General features: G+C 39.1%; 1 protein-coding gene across 5 annotated transcripts in view; it reads right to left on the bottom strand.

Annotated features, from left to right (window-relative positions):
* Window positions 1-22,923, bottom strand: part of map3k4 (mitogen-activated protein kinase kinase kinase 4) — a 216,128-nt gene that overhangs the window by 45,488 nt on the left and 147,717 nt on the right. For all 5 annotated transcript variants that reach the window (XM_043696303.2, XM_043696305.2, XM_087991522.1 and 2 more), the window contains 5 exons: window positions 18,361-18,522; window positions 12,829-12,962; window positions 12,669-12,747; window positions 11,754-11,820; window positions 7,115-7,211 (listed from right to left, as the gene is read on the bottom strand). In XM_043696303.2, coding sequence (XP_043552238.2) covers window positions 7,115-7,211; window positions 11,754-11,820; window positions 12,669-12,747; window positions 12,829-12,962; window positions 18,361-18,522 — 539 coding nt within the window. The remainder of the gene's footprint in view (window positions 1-7,114; window positions 7,212-11,753; window positions 11,821-12,668; window positions 12,748-12,828; window positions 12,963-18,360; window positions 18,523-22,923) is intronic.

The following is a 22,923-nucleotide window of genomic DNA, read 5'->3' as shown; positions in this document are numbered from 1 at the left end:
CTTGTTTTTGTATTTGAAACATTCTGTGAATACCAACATACCTCCTTCACTGCCTGCTGCACCTATATGCTTCCTTTCACCAACTTATGTACAAGGAAACCCATGTGTCAGTGCACCTCCCCTTTTCCCAAGCCATCAACATTCAGATAATTTGCCTTCCATTTTTGCAATCAAAGTGGATAAGGTGTTATACTACAACGTATATTTGCCTACTCATTGAACTTGCCCAAATCACATCTGAAGCATCTCTGTATACTCCTCAAATTCACACTACCACCAGCTTTGTGCCATTTGCAAATTTAGAGAAACTTGTTATGGACCAAGCCAGACCCCTTCAAAACATTTCAAGAAAACAACACAGTTCCTAACTGTGCTAGTTGTTTTAAACATGGTCATTCCAGGAGACATGCAGTTGGTCAAACCACTTGGTTTTAGCAAAACAGAATTTATTTACAAGATTACCCAATGAAACACAAACAAAAGAGAACAGAATACTGAATAACTTAACCGATCTGAAAACCCAACAGACTGTACCAACTTTATGATGCTTTTCCCAATACTTGCAATATTCCCCATAAACACCTCTTGGCACAAAAGGTAAAATCAAACCCAAGGTCTTACAGGAGAGATCAGCCTGGACCTGCTTCTTTGGGTCTAGCAGCTTTTACAACTGCCTGACTGCCTTCAGTAAATAGCCAGACGTCAAAGAAAAAAATCAAACTAGAGGATAGCTGAGCTGGGAGAACTGGTCACTCCCCTTTCATTGTACAAGTTTTTTTTATTTGAAAGCTTCTGCTTGACGCAGTATATGTTAGCTATAATCACATTGGTCCTAAAACCCTTCAACTTAAGACATTTTGGAGTCTGCGTCTTTTACAATCTCTCTGGGGAAAAAAAACAAGGACAACATAACTTTGTTAAATGAGCAGCAGCATCACACCTCCCCCTTAAAAAAAACCCATCAATATCCGAAGATGGCTTTGTTTTAAAACTCCTTAGTCTGAAACTGTTTGTGCCCTAAAGCACACATATACATGACATTGAGTATGAACATGCAAACATGCACAACTACATTCTTTTTCAGTCTGTTAGTGTCTCAGTTTCTCATGCAAGCTTCAATAATGCATCAGCAATCACGTTTTCTCGTTTTGCCGCATGCACAATAGTGAAATTGAATGGCTTTAACAAAAACGTCCATCTAAACAGTCTGGCATTTTTGTATTTAAATTTCTCCACAAACTTCAATGAGTTATGATCAGTGTAGATGGTTGTCTCAGATACGTAATTGATAATATACAACATTGAAATGTTGTAACGCCAACACCAAGCTCAAAGTCTCCTTTGCAACCGTCGAATATTTCTGCTGAAGAACGTTCAATTTCCTGGAGAAATACCCGATAGATCTTTCTACCTTCTCATCATCATCATCATCATCCTGTAAGAGCACAGCATCGACATCCACATCACTTACATCGATTTTTGATAAAATCCAATCAATCCCAGGAGCTGTAGCACTGCTCTTTTTGTCGAAGGTATGGAAAACACACCAATCACTTTTGTTTCTGCATCCCGTGGGGCCATTTGTCCATGTGCAATAACATGGCCCAGGAAGGTGACTTGGGCTTTGGCAGGTTTTATCCAGGTTTATCACCAAGCTAGCCTTCCGAAGTCGATCGAACAAGTCTGATAAATGTTGCAAATGTTCCTTCCATGCGTGACTAAAAATCATGTATACATGATAGTTGCGTAGTCCAAAAAAGACCTCACTAGTTAGTCTCTGAAATGTGGCTGGTGCATTTTTCATACCAAAGGCCATGACTTCAAACTGATAAGGTCCATTCGATGTTACAAAAGCCGAAACTGCCTTCGCTCTTTCTGACAAAGGTACCTGCCAGTATCTTCTGAGCAAGTCCAACTTAGACATATAAGTTGCTTGTCCCATCTTCTCAACACAGTCTTCCAAAGGCAGAATTGGATATGCATGAATCTTTGTAACTGCACTGACTTTGTGACTGTCCACACATACCCGTTGGGTACCATCTGATTTTGGCACCATTACTATGGGTAAAGCTCCACTCACTGTAACCCACTTCTATTATGTTATCTTGGAGCATGCATTCAATCTCCTTTTGAACCTATGCCAACTTTAGAGGGTTATCCCTATAAGGATGTTGGTTAATCATAACAGCATCTTCTTTATCTCCATCATGCATAATTAGGTTAGTACTTCCCAGCTTATTTCCACATATCTCCCCTTGTGATGGTAAGAACTCTTTCAGGTCATTTTGATTTTCCTCTGGAAGGTAACTCAATAATGTATCCTAATTTTTGACAACTTCTTCATTATCCAATTTAATTTGAGGAATGTCAAAATCAGAATCCTCTGAACTTGGTTCTTCCCCCTGTATTGTAACCAATAACACAGGCTCCTTTGGCTTTCCTTCCCTGTCAAAATATCTCGAGCATATTTGCATGACACACTCTGCAAGATTTCTTTCTGTCTGGAGTCCTTTTCAAATAGTTCACCTCACTCAATTTCCTTTTCGATTTAATTAGGCCCACTAAACCTTGCTTTTAAAGGTTCACCTATCATTGAAAGTAACAATAACATCTTATCTCTGATAGCAAAATTGCAAATTTCTGATTTCTCGCCTGCTTCTTGTTTCATTGTATGCTGAGATACTTTTAAATGCTGTACAGCCAACTCACCCACTCTATTAACTCGTTCCCGAAAGATTGACACATAGTTCAAATGTGTTCTCTGAATTCTGACTTACCAATTTCTCCTTAATCAATTTTAGCATTCCACTCACTTCATGCTCATAAACTAATTCAAATGGACCAAATTCAGTCGATTCATTTGGTGCAAATCTGATTGCAAAAAGCACAAATGGAATTCCCTTATCCTAATCATCTGGACAGTCTTGACTATAACCCCTCAACATGAGCTTCAATATCTGATGCCACCTTTCGGACACTCCCTGTAACTCTGGATGGTATGCAGTAGATTTGAATTGTTTTATTCCTAAGCTGTCCGTAACTTTCTTGAATAATTCTGATGTAAAGTTTGACCCTTGATCTGATTGTATCTCTGAGGGTAGTCTGTACCTCATGCAAATTTTGAGTAATTCCTCTACAATCCTTTTAGCTGTGATATTGCGTAATGGAATGGTCTCTGGAAATCTAGTGGACATATCCATGATTGTTAATAAATATTGATTCCCACTTTTTATTTTAAGTAGGGGTCGTATGCAATCAATTAAGACTCTTGTAAAAGGTTCCTCAAATGCAAGAATGTGTATTAAAGGTGCAGATTTTATTACTGCCTGTGGTTTTCCAATTACCTGACATGAATAGCATGTTTGGCAAAATTCAACTACATCCTTGTGCAGTCCAAGCCAGTAAAAATGTTTTTGCATTTTAGCTCGAGTTTTTCTCACTCCTAACTGACCCCCTCATGGTAGCTAGTGTGCTACTCACAACACCTCCGTTCCAAAACCCATTGACAATACGACTTGATGAACTTCTGCCCATTTCTCATCTGCCTGAATATGTAATGGTCTCCATTTGCTCATTAAAATATTATTTTTAAGATAATAACATTCAGGGATGCACTCAGATTCTCCTTCTGTGTATGCCTTTTGACACAATTGCTTTAAATTTTCATCTTTCTGCTGTAACTCAGTTAATTTATCTGAGCTAAAGATCTCCGCTTTGTCATTTATCTGCTCCTGGTTTGTCTCCACCATCTGATCAAACAGGGTCTCAGCTCATTCCACTTCAACTTTATCTGTACTCTTTGATCTCTCCTGTTTCAACTGGTGGCTTTGTGACATTGTTACCACACAGTCAGGAAAAATTCCAAGATACGTGCTTTGCAATAGTTCAACTGCCAAAGTTTCGACTTGCTTTTCAACCACAGTAAGCACCACTCCAACCTGTGAATAAGCTATATCATTAGCAAGGACAAATTGTATTCCTGGAGCTGAGAGTTTGTCCAGTACTCCCACCATGACTTCCCCACTCTTCACTGGGTACTCTAACCTCACTTTAATTGAGTGCTTCTTGTCTCACCATGAATTCCCTTACTAGCACCTTTTCTGGCAATAGACCTTCAAAAGGTATATAGCTCCTCATTTTTCAGCACCACAGATTAAGAGGCTCTGTATCTCTTAATACTGTAACCTCGTTATCTGCTGCTCCTGGCCTTTACCTTCGCAGGTATTATGATTAAAAGCAGGTATATGGTTTAAGATGATCTGGCACTTCCTCCTCAACCAACCTCCGATCAGCTTGTACATTCTGGTGCAGCTTTCTAGCATCCACTGTGCTTTTCGTTTCCACTCCAATAAAATTCACTGGCTTCCCAGTACTTTTCCAAACCCACCAATACAGTGATTTCACATAGCCTACTTTACTGCAGTGAAAACAAAGGAGCTTATCAACTTCTCTTTCCTCTCCAAGAGTTTCTTTTTTTACCCTGTGGTAAGTTATCCTCATGATCTTCACCGAGATCTAACTTACCCTTCCCACATGAAGATTTTTCTTTTCCCCAATTTATATCCTTCACGAATTGAAACTGATTTTGGAAGGCAAACTTTGATTTATGGACCAACTCAATCATTATCTTTAGGCTGCTAATCTTGCCATTTTAAATCTCTGCTTCAGGAAGTGAACTTTGAACTCCTCCAAAATAATCGTCTCTTTAAGACCGTCATAGGCATGCTCTATTTTTAATGCCCTTATCCACCTATCAAAATTGTTTGATCCTTTCAAACTCCATGTATATTTGACCAGGGTCCCTCCTTAGATTCCTGAAACGTTGTCTGGAGGCTTCTGGCACAAGCTCAGATGGCTTCCTTTACCTCCTTTGATAGTTATGCAAATATCTCATTAGTTCTACCTAAAAGTTTTGTTTGGATCAACAAAACCCACATGGTCACTAGGCACCTTTTCAAAGGAGATGAAAAAGGCTTCCCATCCTTCTCATCAAATTTAGGTAATGCTTAAACATATTTAAACAGTTTCTCACCAGACCTTTGGCTATGATAGGTTTGCTCATCCTCATTCTCCTCCTCACTAAACTTACCTTCAGCCTTCATCTCCATCCTTTTAAGCTGACTTCCCTGTCTAAGGGCCAATTTTTGAAGTTCAAACTCCCTCTCTTTCTTCCTTTCCACTCTCTGCTTTTAATCATAATTCAAACTTTTTCATTTGTTGCCCTTTTCTTGTCCTTTGCCTCTAACCCAAGCTGATTCATTTTCAATTGAATTTTAGCCATCTCTAAAGATTCTGATGACACTACCAGCAAATTTAAATGCTAAGCTATTGCTGCAATTATCTCTCCTTTCCTCACGGAAGGAGGCAGCTCCAACACCAGCTTGTTTGCTAATTCCAGCAGCTTGTCCCCAATTATATTTTGTAAAACTCCCTAAAGTAACTTCTTCCATCCCCAGAAAACTGTAATAGTAACTGAAACAGCCATTGCTATCTTAAGCACTGTTTACATCAGCTGAACACAACATCCAGGACAAAAAGACCCTAACACCTACCACTCACTGCTTTCAAGTCCAACAACCCTAATCCCAAATCGAAACTATAGAAAAATCCCACAAAGAGCCCCAAACTGTTAGGGACCAGGCCAGATCCCCTTAAGACATTTCAAGAAAGCAGCCCACACTCTAACTTTTGCTAGTTGTTTTAAACGGGTGTAACGCAGATATTCCAGAAGAGATACAGTTGGTCAAACCACTTAGTTTTAAATAAAACAGAATTCATTTCTAAGACTACCGAATGAAACACAAACCAAAGAGAACAGAATACCGAATAACTTAACCAATCCAAAAACTCAACAGACAATACCAACTTAATGATGCTGTTCAAAATACTTGCGACAACCCCCATAAACACCCCTCGGCACAAAAGGTAAAATCAAACCCAGGGTCTTACAGGAGAGAAGTCAGAGAGAGAGGAGGACCTGCTTGTTTGGGTCCAGCAGCTTCAAAAACTGCCTGACTGCTTTCAGTGAATAGCCAGACTGCCAAAAAGCCAAATCATACCAGATGATGGCTGAGCTGGAGAACTGCCCATTCCTCTTTCATTGTACAAGTGCTTTTTTTAAACGTGAAATGCTTCTGTCTGACACCATATATGTTAGCTATCATCAAACTGGCCCTAAAACTCTTCAACTTAGACTTTTTGGAATCTATCTTTTACAATCTCTCTGAAAAAGAAACAATGACAACATAACCTTGCTAAAGGAACAGCATTGTTACATTTAACGTTCCTCTTCTAAGATCTTTATATGGAGGTACTGGTATTGGACTATGGTGGACAAAGTCAGAAGTCACATGACACTAGGTTGTAGTTCAACAGATTTATTTGAAATCACAAGCATTCAGAGAGGTGCTTCTTCAACAAAAGTGCAGGTGACCTCACCTGATGAAGGAGTAGCACTCTGAAAGCTTGTGATTTTAACTAAGCTGGTTGGATTATAACCTGGTGCCGTGTGACTAGAATCATTAACATATATTGTGAATAGCTGGTGTCCAACCACTGATTCCTACATATCTCATGAGCCGCCGCCTGCCATTTGGAAAATGTCCCATATATTTCTATTATTTTTCCTCAACTGCCAACCAATTTCCTATCCATGTCAGTACACTATAATCAACCACATGCAATTTAAGTTTATATGCAAATCTGTTACATAGGACTTTATCAAACACTTTCTGAAAAGTTCAAGAGAAGACTGTTACAGAGACTACAATGAATGAATATTGGTTACACAGACTGCAAGATAATGGAATCACAATTTGACTGTTTAGTTTGCGTTTAGTCAATATTCAAATATAGTCTATAGGTTTTATCAGAATCTCTAACAGGTGTCTTCTCTTCACAGGTCAGATAAACACTGGAATCTGATGTTACTGAAGGAAGTTGGTATCTTAATTATCTTGAATTGGCAAACATTGCCAAAAACATTGTATTTCTTAATACAAAGAACTATGATTTTATTCCAAGAGTGTCTTAACAAAAGATGTGAAATCAATAAACCTCCCAGCCCTGTTTTCAAGCTGTGTCAAAGTGAACAGGACCAACCACAGCATTTTACCTGAATCCCTCAGGTGCCGGGATGATGAGATGAGGATTTGGTGGGTCACTATGGCATCGAGGTACTTTGATAGGACGAGGACTATTCCTATGAATTCCTGGAAGATGCAAATTGTAGTTAATACAAGGTCACTTATATACTGGAGTAACAACATTATCATTAATAATACTTCTAAGAAAATATGAGAGAGCTTGCAAACAAGAACTAATACTGCTGTGAAATTAATAAATGCAGTTAGCTTGAGTATAAAGCATGACGACAACAAATGGGGTGAGTTCTTTCATATGCTGCATACACTAGATGATCCAAAAGGATATAATGCATATAAATATACACAAAAAAAATTAAGCAACAAGTTATAATCTGGAACTCACTGCCTGAAACAGTGCTGGAAGCAGGGCCAACAGGAACTTTCAAAGTGGAATTCGATGAATACAAGAAAAGGGTTAATTTGGTGGGTCATGGAAAGAAGAGTAAAACTTACTGGAGAGATTTTTCAAAGAGTCAAAAAGACAAGTACTTTATATTAAAAAAAAAGTTTAGCAATGACATAAATCTTACTTCAAACTGTTTTGTATTAGCTTATTTGATGATTTACGTCAGCAAAATGTTAACTGGACTTTTATGTTGTTTAATATAATTTTGTTTTACAAAGGTTGATTCAATATTGAAGTTTATTAATATATTTCAATATTATTTTGCGTTTATTGACATAAAAGTTGTATTTCAAAAAGTCAGAGGTGGTAGGGCGGATGTGAATGTAGTAGCTATTACTAAAGAAAAGGTGCTGGAGAAGCTGAAAAGATTTGAAGGAGGATAAATCACCCAGACCAGATGGACTACACACCAGAGTTCTGAAGGAGATAGCTGAAGAGATTGTGGAGTCACTGGTGGTGACCTTTAAAGAATCACTAGAGTCGGCAGGGTCCCAGAGGAATGGCGAATGTAACACCTCCATTTAAGGCGGCAGGGAGACAGAACAAAGAAAATTATAGGGCGGTTAACGTAACCTGTCATTGGTATATTTTTAAGAGTTGATTATTAAGGAGGAGATTGCGAACTACTTGCAAGTGCGTGGTAAAATAGGACTGGGTCAGCATGGCTTCACCAAGGGGTGGCCATGCCTGACAAATCTGTTAGAATTCTTTGAGGAGGTAATGAGGAAGTTAGACAAAGGAGAGCCAGTGATGTGATCTATTTGGATTTCCAGAAGACCTTTGACAAGGTGTCACACAGGAGGTTACTAAATAAGATAAAAGCCCATAGTCTTAAGGGCAAGGTACTGACATGGGCAGAGGATTAGCTGACTGGCAGAAGGCAGAGTGGGGGGGGGGAATTTTTTTTTTAGGATGGCAGTTGGTTACCTGTGGAAATTAGGTCACAGATAGGATCACAACTATTCACCTTATCCATTAAGGATCTGGATGAAGGAATTGAGGGCATTATTGCTAAGTTTGTAGATGACACAAAGATAGGTGGAGGGACTAGTGGTGTTGAGGAAGCCAGGAGGCTGCAGAAGGACATGGACAGGCTAAGCGAGTGGGCAAGAAGGTGGCAGATGGAATACAATGTGGGAAAATGTGAGGTTGTGCACTTTGTTTTTGAAATACAGTGAAATACGGGCCTTATATCTCAGGAAGGATGTACTGAAGTAGGAGGTGGCCCAGAGGAAGTTTACAAGTAGTTCCCAGGGTGGAAGGACTTGTCATATAAGGAGTGGCTATGGACTCTGAGTCTGTACTTGGGAGTTTAGATGGGTGAGGGAAGATCTGATTAAAACACACGGAATACAGAGAGACCTGGATACAGTGAATTTGGAGATGTTTCCACATGGAGGAAGCTAGGACTCGACTGCACAGCCTCAGAATGAAGAGACGACCCTTTAAGGCTGAGATGAGGAGGAATTTCTTCAATCAGAAGATAGTGCATCTGTGGAACTCATTGCCATAGAGGGCTGTGAAGGCCATGTTTTTGAGTATATTTAAGACTGAGATAGATATTTTCTTCACAAGTAAGGGGATCAAGGGTTATAGGAAGAAGGCAAGAGAATGAGGTTGAGAAGCAGATCAGGGAGAAAGTGAGGACTGCAGATGCTGGAGATCAGAGCTGAAAATGTGTTGCTGGAAAAGCGCAGCAGGTCAGGCAGCATCCAAGGAACAGCAGAATCGACGTTTCGGGCATAAGCCCTTCTTCAGGGCTCATTCCTCTAGGGCTTATGCCCGAAACGTCGATTCTCCTGTTCCTGACCTGCTGCCTGACCTGCTGCGCTTTTCCAGCAACACATTTTCAGCTGAGAAGCAGATCAGCCTGGATTGAATAGCGGAGTAGATGCATTGGGCTGATTGATCTAATTCTGCTCCCATATGAAAGAAAATGTGGTCAAGTTTTCCAAGAGAAATAAAAACACTAAAATCACCGATACTGAATTATTTAGTTTTTATTTTAAAAGTTCTTTGAATGGCTTCAGAAATGCTAGCTGAACTGACAATTTCAAATAGTAGTGGCTCATCAAGAGGAAAAAAACTTGCTGACTTAGAATATCAACCAGGTAAACAGCAATTGTATGACTAACACCATCTTATTGCCAATGCTCATTATTTTATGTAAATTCAATTTGTGCTTGTTAAAGTCCAGACAAGTTTGTGGGGACATCTAGATAGCAAGAGAGTGTGTTGAACAGTAATGGCAAGAGACCCCCTGCAAGTATTTTTTTAAAAACATATTGTAACTGAAAGTACAAAATGACAGTTTGCCAACTCAACAACATTTGAATATTGTGAAAAATAAAATACATTTTTGATGAAGGCTTTCTTGCACTCATCAGGACAATTTGTTAGAATAATAACTTCAGAGGAAAAAAAAATCCAACATATATACTGCATGAGAGGTCAGTACTGAGTAAATATTTGTACTACTTACAAGTACACAGGTAGACAGATGATTAAGGTGGTGTTTAGCACACTCACCTTCATCAGTCAGAAGACTGAGAACAGAAGTTGGGATGTCATGTTACAGCTGTACAAGACATCGTCAAGGCCTTGTTTGCAGTACTGTGTACAATTCTGATCATCCTACTACAGGAAGGATGTTATTAAATTGGAAAGGGTGCAAAGAAGATTTACAAAGATATTACCAACACTGGAAGGTTTCAGTCATAAGGAGAGGCTGGATAGGCTTGGACTTTTCCCCCCCCCCACCGGAGTTAGGAGATTGAGGGATGACTTTATGGAGGTTTATAAACGGGGCATAGATAATATTAAGTTGCCAAGATCTTTTCCCCAGGAATGGGAGTCCAAAAATAGAGGGAATAGGTTGAAGGTGAAAGGGGAAAGATTTAAAGGGTAAAAGAGGGAACACTTTCTCACACACAGTTGGTGCGTAAATGGAACGAGCTGCCAGAGAAAACTGGTAGAGGTGGGTACAATTACAATATTTAAAAGACATGGACAGGCACATGAATAGGAAAGCTTTCGAGGGATATGGGCCAAATGGGATTAGTTCAGTTTAGAAAACCTGTTTGACATGTACGAGTTGTGCCGAAGGGTTTGCTTCCATGTTGTATGACGCCAAGTGCATTGTAACTGGTTTATGTGTTGCCATAGACAGTGCATTAGCTCATGATATTTGACAGTTAATCGCCAAGATTGGGCAGCACAGTGACTCAGTGGTTAGCACTGCTGCCTCACAACACCAGGGATCTGAGCTCAACTGAGCTCTGGCAACTTTATGTGGAATTTGCATGTTCTCCCTATGTCTGCATAGGCTTCCTCTGGGTGGTCCAGTTTCCTCCCATAGTCCAAAGATGTGCAGGTTAGGTGGATTGACAATGCTAGGGAGATTAGCAATGACAAATACAGGATTACAGGGTTGGGGACGCGGCTGCTGGGTCTGGGTTGCGTGTTCTTTGGCAGGTTGATGTGGACTTGACAGAACGAATGGTCTGTTTCCACATTGATTAGATTAGATTAGATTTCTGACAGTGTGGAAACAGGTCCCTCAGCCCAACCAGTCCACACCGACCCATCCAGAGTAACTCATCCAGATCCATTCCCCTCTGACTAATGCACTTAACAGTATGGGCAATTTAACATGGTCGATTCATCTGACCTGCACATCTTTGGACTGTGGAAGGAAACTGGAACACCCGGAGGAAACCCACGCAGACATGAGGAGAACATGCAAACTCCACATAGACAGTCGCCTGAGGCTGGAATCGAACCTAGGACCCTGGTACTGTGAGGCAGCAGTGCTAACCACTGTGCACCATGCTGCAGGGATTCTATGAAGACTTGTCTAAATCTGAAACCAGAAATTTATTTAAAGGAGTGGGAGTAGAAATATAGAATTGGTCATTTTTGGCATAGAATGGATAGATTTCAAAATATTAACTAAAAATGCATTAAATACCCAACAGGTATGACATCATCTGTGAAGTGAAACAAATACAATAGCTATCGCCGTAAAGCTAAACATTTCTTTCTTGCTCTTCTCAGATACTATGTGATCTGAGTTTATAAAGCATGTTCGATTTATATTTCAGATTGCCAGCATCTTGAGTACTTTGCTTCAAACTAAAAATGAAAAGACACAAAACATTACAGTTACCAGCTTTATTAATTATACAACACAGAACACTAACCTGTCACAGGGCTATGAGGCTTTCCTATCACATGACCGATGCACTCATTCATTAGAGACTGCAAACTCTGCAAAAAGTAAAAAAAGGTACATCTCAATACTAGAGATCGAATAACTGTGGAGAATTCAATCAGCTTACTCGTCCAAGATTCAAGTAATAGAAAGTACCATTGGAACCCCATGACACAGAGAATGAAAGACTTCTGAGAAGTAAGAGCTTCTAAATAAAGTTAAGGGTGGTCTCAAATAAGATAAGGACACAACGTTGTAGGAATCAGACTCTGTACCATAACAACACGAATTAGAGATCTTACTGAACTGTATCTCAATAAGTAAAAATCTGCATAAATATGGCACAAAAAGATTGTGGCAAAGTGAACCGACCAAACCAGTAAAATGTAATTTGATCTGTTAATTGTTTGTAATGAAAAATAAAGAATGGTTATTATAAACATTGCCCTCGGTTTGAAACGTGAAAGACAAATGAGGAATGTAGTACGATATTTTAATTCATGAGCAGGATTGCAATTTCCATCTTTCAGATGAGACTCAGTCTCCTCCTTCAAGTTCACGTGAAAAAAAGGGCATTGCAGTACTTTAAACAGGAGCAAAAATGGAGCGCTTGCTTGTGCTCTGGCCAATAAATAGGCTTGAAAAATATTCTCATTAGTTAACTTATTGTTATTTCAGGGACCTTGCTGTGTGTAAATTAGCTGCAATATTTCCTACATTACAATAGATTTTAAATGTACTTAATTGAATGTAAAATCCTTCAAGGCAACTGGAATGCAACACCATACAACTTTGATCCTACCCAATTTACTAACAAAACACTGAAACATAACTACCAGGCAACATATTGTATTGACCACAAAAGGTGGGAATAATTATTTACAAGTCAATAAAGCCAATTTACCACAAAGTCATCTTCTGGAAGAGCTGAAATAAATACTGCTTCGATTGCCTGAAGGAAATCAAAGCCTTGAGTTGCCCATCTGCAAACAGATCACAACATTAGGAGGATAATACTGATAAGACGACACTCAAAAACATAACTTCATAAGAATATTTCCAACCTGGGTCTTGTTCCCCTTCCGCTTTCACATTTTGTGAGCACATACGTCATCCATTTTCTAGCAAAGTTTATAAATTTGTCCCCCATTTTCTGCCTGAATTCTCCAGACATTAGACGCACAACTTCTTTGTGATACTGAAAAGACAGAAGTTATTCTAAAATATTTATAGGTACAAGTACATTGAGATCTTATACTTCAACCTGTAACTACCAAATTTCTTTTGCAAAAGAAATGGAAGCATGAAACAATCCTCCCAAAACACACTGCTCAATAAATAAATGTTTTACAAGATCTAAGAACTGCACTGACGAAGGGATTTCTTATAAAAACTCAAGTCTGTGGGAAGAAGGGTCCCTGAACCCCAACCATTAGTTCTGCTTTCTTTCCACACATGCTGTCAGACCTGCTGCGTTTCACCAGCAACATCTGCTTTTGTTTCGGATTTCCAGCAACCACAGCTATTTTGGTTTTTTTGATCATATTCAATGGGATTGGGGGAAAGTGAGAAAGATCAATCTGGGAGTGAAAAATGGATGAGGGAAAGAGGGCTGTACTTCCGGAACAGCCTTCCATTGGTCTGCATGCAGGTTGGTGATTTAGCAAATTCTGTACAAAGGGCTTTAAATTAAACTTTTCTTGTTGCTTTGGCTGGAATTTGAGAGGGAGGAGAAGACTGTTTCACATGCTGGATATCTGCGCGGTTGAATCATTTAGCCTATCAAGCCTCCTCTACCATTCAAATAGGATCATAGCTGATCCGACATTCCTCAAGTCCACTTTTCCTGTAAAGTTCAATTCCCCAACTGATTAAGAATCTATCCATCTCTGACTTAAATATACACAAGGACTTTGTGCATAGCTCTCTGTGGCAAGGACTCTCAACCCTGTGAAAGAAGAAACTGCTCACCTCAGTCTTAAATTAGCAGCACTTTATTCTGAGACTACGACCTCTGGTCCTAGAGTTTCCCATGAGGGAGAAACATCCTCTCAGCATTTAACCCATCAAACTCTTAACGAATCTCATATTTCAATCAGATCACCTTTCATTCTGCTAAAGTCCAGTGGAGTTGACTCCCAACCTGTTTAAGCTTCACTCATAGGACAACCCCTCCATTCTAGGTATCAGTGTCATAAACGTTCTCTGAACTGCCTCCATTAAAAAGGACAAAAATCGTACAAAGTATTCTAGATGTGGTCTCAGCAGCCACCTGCGCATTTGCACAAAGATTTCCCTATTCTTATATTCCAATTCCCTTGAAATAAGGGCCAACTTTCCATTAGCCTTCTTGATCACCTACTGCATTTGTGTGCTAGTTTTCTGTGTTTCATGCACAAATAACCCAAGTCCTCTTGTATGAAAGGTTATAGGATATGGCAATATGGGTAATGATAAACCTAAGTGTGCCAGGAAGGAAAATCAGTTTGATGGAGAGAAGAAATAGTCAAGGAAAGAAGTAATTAGTACTATCAGGCCTCCAAACAATAGTTACACTGTATGAGAGAATATAAATCAAGTCATAATAAGAGCAAGTAACAACAGCACTGTAACAATCATGGGAATTTTAATCTATACAAAGACTGACATGTTAAATTGACAGAGATCGCACGGTGGATCAGTTGAGTGCATTCAAAACAGCAGAGTGATCATAATATCAAGATTTTACATTTAGTTTGTGAATGAGAAATTTTAGCTTTATATGGTCTGAAAATATTGTCTCAAACTTACAAGGAAATGTAGAGGTTTGGTAAAAGCGGATTGGGAAAAAAAGTAAGACTATGGAGAAGTGGAGACAGGCATTTAAAGAGACAATTCATAATTTCAACAAGTTTCTATTGTTCTGGGAATGAAAGACTTCCGAGGAGGAAACATCATCTGTGACCAAGTAAAGTAGTTAAGAATGGTCTCAAATAGAAAGAGAAAAAAAACATTGTTGTGAAGATTAAATGGTTCATCAAAAAATTGGAAGAATTTTAGAAATCAGCAAAGGATGGCTTTTAAAAAAAGGGAGAAAGCAGGAGTGCAAGAGCAAGGTAGCAAGGAATATAAAAATAGATAATAAAAGCTTAAACAAGCATATAAAAAAAGTAATGAGTAATTAAAGTTAGCACTGATCCCTTAGAGAATGAGGCTAGGGAATTAATAATAAAAAATAAGGACCCCTTTCAGGGTGAAGAAATGACTAATCTCCATCCTATATAGCTTATTTGTATCCTTAGAGAACTCCCTGGTCATTCAGAACAGCCTTCCTGCCCTTACCCTGCCTAATTCTGTTGGAATTTTACAATGAGATTCCTCCTTATTCTTCTAAACTCCAATTAGTATAGTCCTAAACAATCCAGTCTTTCCACATACCTCATCCAGTAAACCTTCTGGATGTAAGCTTGCTCATTGAGCTGCAAGGTTCATTTTCAGACATTTCATCACCATACTAGGTAACATCATTAGTGAGACTCCAGTGAAGCACTGGTATTATGTCTCGCTTTCTATTTATGTGTTTAGATTTCCTTGGGTTGGTGGTGCCATTTCCTGTGCTGACATCATTTCCTGTTCTTTTTCTCAGAAGATGGTAGATTGGGTCCAAGTGAATGGGTAAACCTTCACTGCATTTCCTCCATAGGTAGTGCATCCTTCCCCCACACTTCAAATAGAGGCCAAAACTGCACACAATATTCAAGGTGTGGTCTCACCAAGACGCTGCACCACTGGAAGATATCCCTGCTTCTGCATTTGATTCATCTGCCTATGAAGGCACTTATCATTTAAAGTGATGTGCAAATGAAGCAAGCATGATGCAAGAAAAAACATTTTCACATAGTAGTTAGAAAATTGATTACATTGCCTTGAAATGTGGAGGCATGTTCAACTGAGGCACTGAAGAGGGCATGTGGATAGAAATGGAATGCAGGGATATTGGTGAAAGGTAGAATGCTGCACTGGGCAACAGAATCAGTGTAGTTCAACAGGCCAAATGTTATCCTTCTGTGCCATAACAATTCAGATTCTGCGATTTGCCTTCAACGCCTGCTGCATCTGCACCTCCACCTGGTGTCCAAGAACACCCAGGTCTTCTTGTACTTCCCTCTTTCTCAATCTATTGCCATTCAGATAAGTCTGTCTTCCTGTTTTTGCGAACAAAGTGGGTAGTGTTACAATCTATCTACAGCATATTTCATCAGTTATGCACTTTACCAGACTGAGATTTGAAGAAAGACTGGATTGTTTTGGACTATACTCTATGAAGCACCTTTGCATCCTCAAAGCACACTTTCATACTAGCACTGTGTTTTCTGCAAACTTGGAGATATCACACTTATTTCTCTTTTCTAAATTATTAATATCTATTGTGAATAGCTGGGGTCCAATCACTGAACCCTGCAGTATATGACTAGTCACCACCTGCCACTCAGATAAAGACCTGTTCATTCCTACTCATTTTCAGTCTACCAACCAGTTCTCTATTCATCTCACTACACTAACCCCCAGTCATATATCCTTTACTTTTATATGTTAACTTCTTATGTGGGATCTTATCAAAAAACTTTTGCAAGTCCAAGTAAACCAATCCATTCCCTGCCCCTTATGAACTCTGCTGGTTACATCCTCAAAAAATTCCAGTAACTTTATCAAGCATTATTTTCCATCAATAAATCCATGCTAACTGTTTAATCCTGTCACTGATTTCCAAGTGTTCTGCTGTTCATTTTTTAAATTAATAGATTCTAACGTTTTCCCACCACCAATCAGGCTAACTAGTATATTTTGTCTCTACCTCCTGTTTTAAATAACGGGGCTATACCCTTCAATCCGCAGAAACTGTTCCAGAGTCTATTGAACTGCCATCTTTGTTTCCGCATTATAATTTCCACGTTTCTGACTCCAGTTGTCTTCAATAACCTTTTTCTCTTTTCTGAAGGGTTAATCATCTTTGGAATTTTCTTCCCTACGAAAGGCTGAGACATTGTACCTCAATTTAGTTAAAGACCAGATTTCACAAATTTTCCAACAATAACATCATTTTCTTCCAAGAAGACTCTTAAGTCAGATCAGTGAAGATATAAGTGCAAGGTAGAGCAGGCTTGAGGACTTTCGTGGACTACCGTTCCTATTTCTGATGATTTGAGAAAGTAAAACCCAAATACATTAATAGAAGCTTAGGAACTGTGGGGACCAAACAGATATGCTGTTCTTGTACATAAACCACCAAATGTTACTGCACAGCTACAAAAGATAATCTAAGGAAGTTAAACTAACATTGGTCTATAAAAGTCTGGTTTACTCCAGATAGAATAAAAATCAGTTTATAGAGATTTATTCTGGTTCAACCTGGAATACTATATTCAGCTTTGGACACCATACACAGGACGTATATACTGACATGGGAAGAGATATGCAGCACATTTACCTAAAAACAATGATCACTTAAAAGAACAAACAGTATAAATTTGATTTTATTTTCAAGAGTGAAATGAAAAGCTTCTCCATTATTTAATGCGAACAGCATGGACACAGAGTCCCAACCTGAGGCAGTAGTTTCAATCGTAAAATTCTAACTAGGCATTTCAGAAGTGAAATCAGGAAACAGTTCCCACAGAAAAGATAATGGAAATCTAGAATTTGCTCCTTAAAGGGCACAAATCCTGTCAATTTCAATTATCAAGACTGATATTGATAAATTGTCAAGTTAAGGCATCATCAGATATCAAACAAAGGTACCCAAGTAGAACTGAGACACAGCTCCAACTGAATGACAGAAAAGGTGCAGGTGCCGAATGATTTACTGTTGCTCTAGATGAATTGTTTTGATGATCATAGTGGAATACCTTGGTACGAGATTCGAAGTTCTAGCAGCTAGTTAGATGGGACAACTCGGATATTAAGTGATATTAAATTCGCATTCCTGTATTCTTTAGCGGTACCAGGGAGTGTGGTGGAGACATTGGAAAAATAAAGCGCAGCCAATGACTAATGGATGAATATTCAAAAAGAAAGAGAATATTCTTCGGTACGGAGATCAGCCAGAAAAAAAAAATCACTATTTTCTTTATATTTTATTAGTTCACTATCAGCAAAAAAGGGGTATTCTGAACAACACGAGCAGCATCTTACAAAATCAAAAGTGGAGTTATGAAAACAACATTGAGTGTCCATGCTATACAGCACTGAACAAATTTGAGGTTTGCAGGCTCAAGGTTGTAACTTGAATCTGCCTAACATTAGTAATTAAGATATGGTGCAATATGAAATTTCAAACAAAGATGGTAATACATCTATTGCTTACTGAAGAAATTAAGCCAGAGCCAAGGATAATTAAATAAGACTGATGGCAACAGCTGGGAGAATGGGGAATGTGGTGGGGAAACTGTAACCTGTAATCCCAGACAAGGCAGTGTTGATTAGTAAATAATTTTTTTTTTAAATGAAACGATGTCACTAACAGCATTATTTCTAAAACCTTCAGCAGATTATATTTCATACAAACTATTGATTGCTTTATACAACATATACAAATGGAAAGTGCACCGGAGCATTACCTCAAAACCAAAGTTATAACTTTGAATCATGGTTTCCCTGTAGTACTGCTGTAAAGTTGCACGTTCAGATTCATCCATTTCCGCTTCAAATTCAGAACTAAACATCTTGTCAATCCTATCAATTGCATTGCTAATCTTATTGCACAGCAACAATGCGTCTTGCTGAAAATTAAGTTGAAAATCATTAAGGAAACAACCCAATTACCATGGCAAAAACTTTTGTCAGATTAATACTATTACTCAAATTCAAGGACATTTCAAGAAAAAAAAGGAATAAACCGTATCTTATTACAGAAATACATACCCTGTACAGTTCCAATCTACTGAAGCTGCTCTCCTCGAAATAACGGATTATGTAATAAATGTATTGAATTATTAATGTTTATCCTATCTCAATTTGAACTGACAATACATAGAAATGAATACTCTGAACTGTTCAAGACCAGCGCTCTATGAATGCCTTCCAAGCAAAAACAGTGGAAATTTTACTTCTGCCAGATTAAAGTTTTGCCTTATTTCTAGTTTGCAGAGTTTCGTAAAACTGGGTATTTTCAAATAAAAAGAAAAAGGGTTTAAACAGTTGGCTCCTTTATAAAATTAGCAATGTCATCAAAGTGGATCACTCATGAAAATAATGCAAAAAAATCACTTTCTTGAATCTTTAAAAGCTACTTCCAATGGAGAGGCACTTAAAATTAAAATGACACGATCAGCTTATATACAGATTCTAAATTATGCACTGTGCATAAACCTGCTTTTAGATAATTGGTTCACAGAAACATATTCTTGAAAACTTAGAAGCATTTTCCATTGTTCCTTCAACACTCTCAATACATAGCCATTAGAATTGCAACAAAACATTAGAAGAAAGAAAGCATTCTGATGGAACACAAAGAAACAAATTTAGGTATTTCTGAAAACAGCATTAGAAACTTCTCAGATTTCAAACACCTCATGGCTGTGGAAACGGTTACCGTCTGAAAGTTGAGTGCCAGCCCCAAGGCTATTTTCCCAATCCTTGCTCTTTTACTATTCTTCTCCCATGGTTTATTTTTCTTCCCCTAGTTACTTCTCATTCCTTGTGCATTCTTAAAAACAACACTCTATACTATTTATGTCAATGTCCAGATAACACTCTACACCAAAAATAGAAGTACTCAGGCAACTTGCCTCTGCTACTTTCTAATTACCATTGAAGTTGAGAACTCGATTTTGGAGAACAGAACAATTCCTAAAATACCACTGCAAGGAAAAGTGAGCAAAAATTTCAAAATAATCTAAAGCTTAGAGGTTGTTATATCAGTTGTTTGTTTATACATTCCATCCAATTTTGTGCAAGAAAAAAAAACATTAGAATCAGCACTGAACAGAAAACCAATCTGCTGCCACAAGTTTTATGGAGCTATTTGCCAGATGTATGTTCACTAATTTTCTCTCAGTATGCTCATGCATCATAATGTAAGTAAAAAGACCTTCTGATATTTGCTAATTTCAATCATTAAAAGGATCATGCATATTCACGAAGTCAGAATCTTCTCATGTTTGTTCATAAAAGTTTGGTAATCATTTGCTGGGAAAAGTAGGTTCGCTAATATCTTTCACAGAAGGAAATCTGCCATCCTCACCTAGTCTGGTCCACACGTGACTCCAGATACACAGCAATGTGGCTGACTCTCAACGGACTCTGAAATGGCTTAGCAAGCCACTCAGTTGTTTCAATCGAAAAGAAATCTCAACAAGAAATAAAACCAGACAGATAACCCAACATTGATCCAGGCACTCGAAAAGACCATGGAGAAAACAGCCCTGTTGACCCTGCGAAGTCTTCCTTATCAACATCTGGGGGCTCATGTCAAAGCTGGGAGAACTATCTCACAGACTAGTCAAGAAAATAGCCTAACATTGTGTAAGGTATAATTCCATGAGTATCACTACGCTTCACAAACCACCATTACCATTCTTGGATATGTCTTGTCCCTCCAGCAGGACCAACCCAACCAAGCTGTTCCAGTTCAGCTATAACACAACCCTCTACTCAACAATGTGAAAAATTGCTCAGGCATGTCTTGTACAGAAAAAGCACCACAAATCCAACCTTGCCAACCATTGCCCCATCAGTCTACCTTCAATCATAAATGATAAAAGATGTCATTAAGCGTCATCAAACAACACCTATTTCACAACCACCTGTTCACTGATACCCAGTTTGGGATCTGCCAGGGCCATTCAGTTCTTGACATCATTGCAGCCTTAGTTCAAATATGGACAAAAGAAGGCTGAATTCCAGAGGTGTTGTTACACTGACAGCTCTTGACATCAAGACTACATTCGACGATTGTGGCAAGGGGTCCTAGCAAAGATGGTATCAATGGGTATCAAAAATGTCTGCTGTCACATACCTGGCACATAAGATGGTTGTTTGCGTTGAACATCTGCATCTCAGCTCCAGGACATCTCTTTAAGAGCTCAAGGTAGTGTCCTAGGCCCAAACATCTTCAACTGTACCATCAATGACCTTCCCTCCATCATAAGGTTAGAAGTGGGGATGCTCACCGATAAATACATAATTTTCAGCACCTTTCACAACTCCACAAACGCTGAAACAATCCATGTTGAAACGCAACAAGACCTGGTCAATATCCAGGTTTGAGCTGAAATGTAGCAAGTATTATTTGTGCCATACAAAGGTAGGCTATGACCATTGCATCATCACCTCTTAACATTCAATGGTGTTACCATCACTGAATCCCTCAATACCAACACCTTGGATCTACCTAGATCAGAGACTTAACTACATTCACCATATAAATACTAGGGCAGGTCAGAGACTAGGAATACCACAGCAAGTAACTCACCTCCTGACTCCCCACAGCTTTTTCACTATCTACAAGGCACAAGTCAGGATGTTATGGAATACTATCCATTTGCCTGGATGGACGCAGCTTCAACAACACGGTTTGATGCTATTCAGGACAAAGCAGTGTTAAGACGGACCCGCGGGGTCCCGTCTTTGCGTGTTCTTTCGGAAGGAGAGACTCACACTGGCAACTATGATTAGACGCAGACAGCAGTTTATTCACAGAATCTTAACTGATACAACGAATCTACAGGCATGCATTCGTTGGAGAAGGCGTTCTGCCTTCCCGTTCAAAGTTGACACAATTATACTTCGCGCTGCCTGGAGTCCCCGGTCAGTTCGCCTTCCCCATTGGTCCATTCATCTGCGCGCGCTGGGGATCCGTCCTCCTATTGGCCGCATCGAAGTGCCTGTCCAGCTCCTGCTGTGCTTGACAATGGCTCAGCCATCCCTGGGAGCGGTTCCGATCCCGTATTCAATAGTCCATTGTGTCAAGGAATTACTATGCGTCTGACAGGCTAGCCATTTTCAATAGTTTTAGTTTAACTAAATTGTCAATTACACTTATCAACTTTAGACTTAAATAGAGCCATTCACACTCACTAGTTACAGGTTCCGATAGAGCAATTCACACTTGTCTAACAGTTACAGATTCCGATCAGTTTCTTTATTAATCCCGAGTTTCGATGGGGCAATTGATACTGGCTGGTATTTACAGGCTCCAAGATTTAATTAACATTATGCATATCCCTTACAAGCTCCAGCAGTCATGCAATCGCCTGCAGCAGCTCACTTGGCTGTTGTTAACCATTTCAGGGCTGGAAGTGTCACCCTCCCTAGCCCTACATTAAACACCGCAGTGAAATCTCCCCAACAGCAGCCTGCCCAACTGGCACCACATCCACTCCCTCCACCACTCAGTAGCAGTAGTGTGTGCTATCTGCAAGAATCATTGCAGGAATTCATCAAACATCCCTAGAAAGCACCTTCCAAACTCACTTTCATCTAGAAGGACAAGGACAACAGTTAAATGGGAACATTAGCCCATCCAAGTCCCCCTTCAAGCCACTAATCATCCTGACTTGGAAATATATTGTCATTCCCTCACTGTCACAAGGTCAAAATCCTGGAATTCCCTCGCTAATGGCATTGCGGGGCTATCCACGTGGAGTGCAGCAGTTCACCACCATCTTTTCAAGCATAACTAGGGATAGGTAATAAATGCTGGACAGCCAGCGATGCCCATGTCCCACAAGTGAATTTTAAAAAAAGTAATCAGTGTAAGGCATTATTTTTAACTATGTTTACAAAATTAGGCTTAAGATTTGTTTTAATCTCACATTACAATGGGTTTTGCTTTATCCCTCTTTATAAATGTTTGTAACACTTGTTATAGCAAAAAAAAATGAAATTATTAAGTTGCTCATTCCCTTAATGGTTTAAGTTTTAATGTATAATGCAACGTGGTTAACAGTAGTGCTGCTCCTGCTGAGGTGCAGGATGTGGGTTGTAGGATGAGAGATTCATATTGACTGTTTTATAGCCCCACAAGATAGCCAAGACAGTCTTGAAATAGGAAGCGAGATAACAAAGCAGATGGTAAGCAATTTTTAAAAAATTTCAAAACTTTTCTGAAGAACAGCCACCAGACTCGAAATGTTAACTCTGTTTTCTCTCTACAGATGCTGCCAGACCTACTGGGTCTC

Source organism: Chiloscyllium plagiosum, unplaced genomic scaffold (assembly GCF_037043375.1).
Source record: "Chiloscyllium plagiosum isolate Xiang-an unplaced genomic scaffold, Cpla_swu_hap1 HiC_scaffold_10, whole genome shotgun sequence".
In the NCBI taxonomy this organism is placed as follows: Eukaryota; Metazoa; Chordata; class Chondrichthyes; order Orectolobiformes; family Hemiscylliidae; genus Chiloscyllium; species Chiloscyllium plagiosum.
This window is presented reverse-complemented; position numbering and strand designations above follow the sequence as displayed.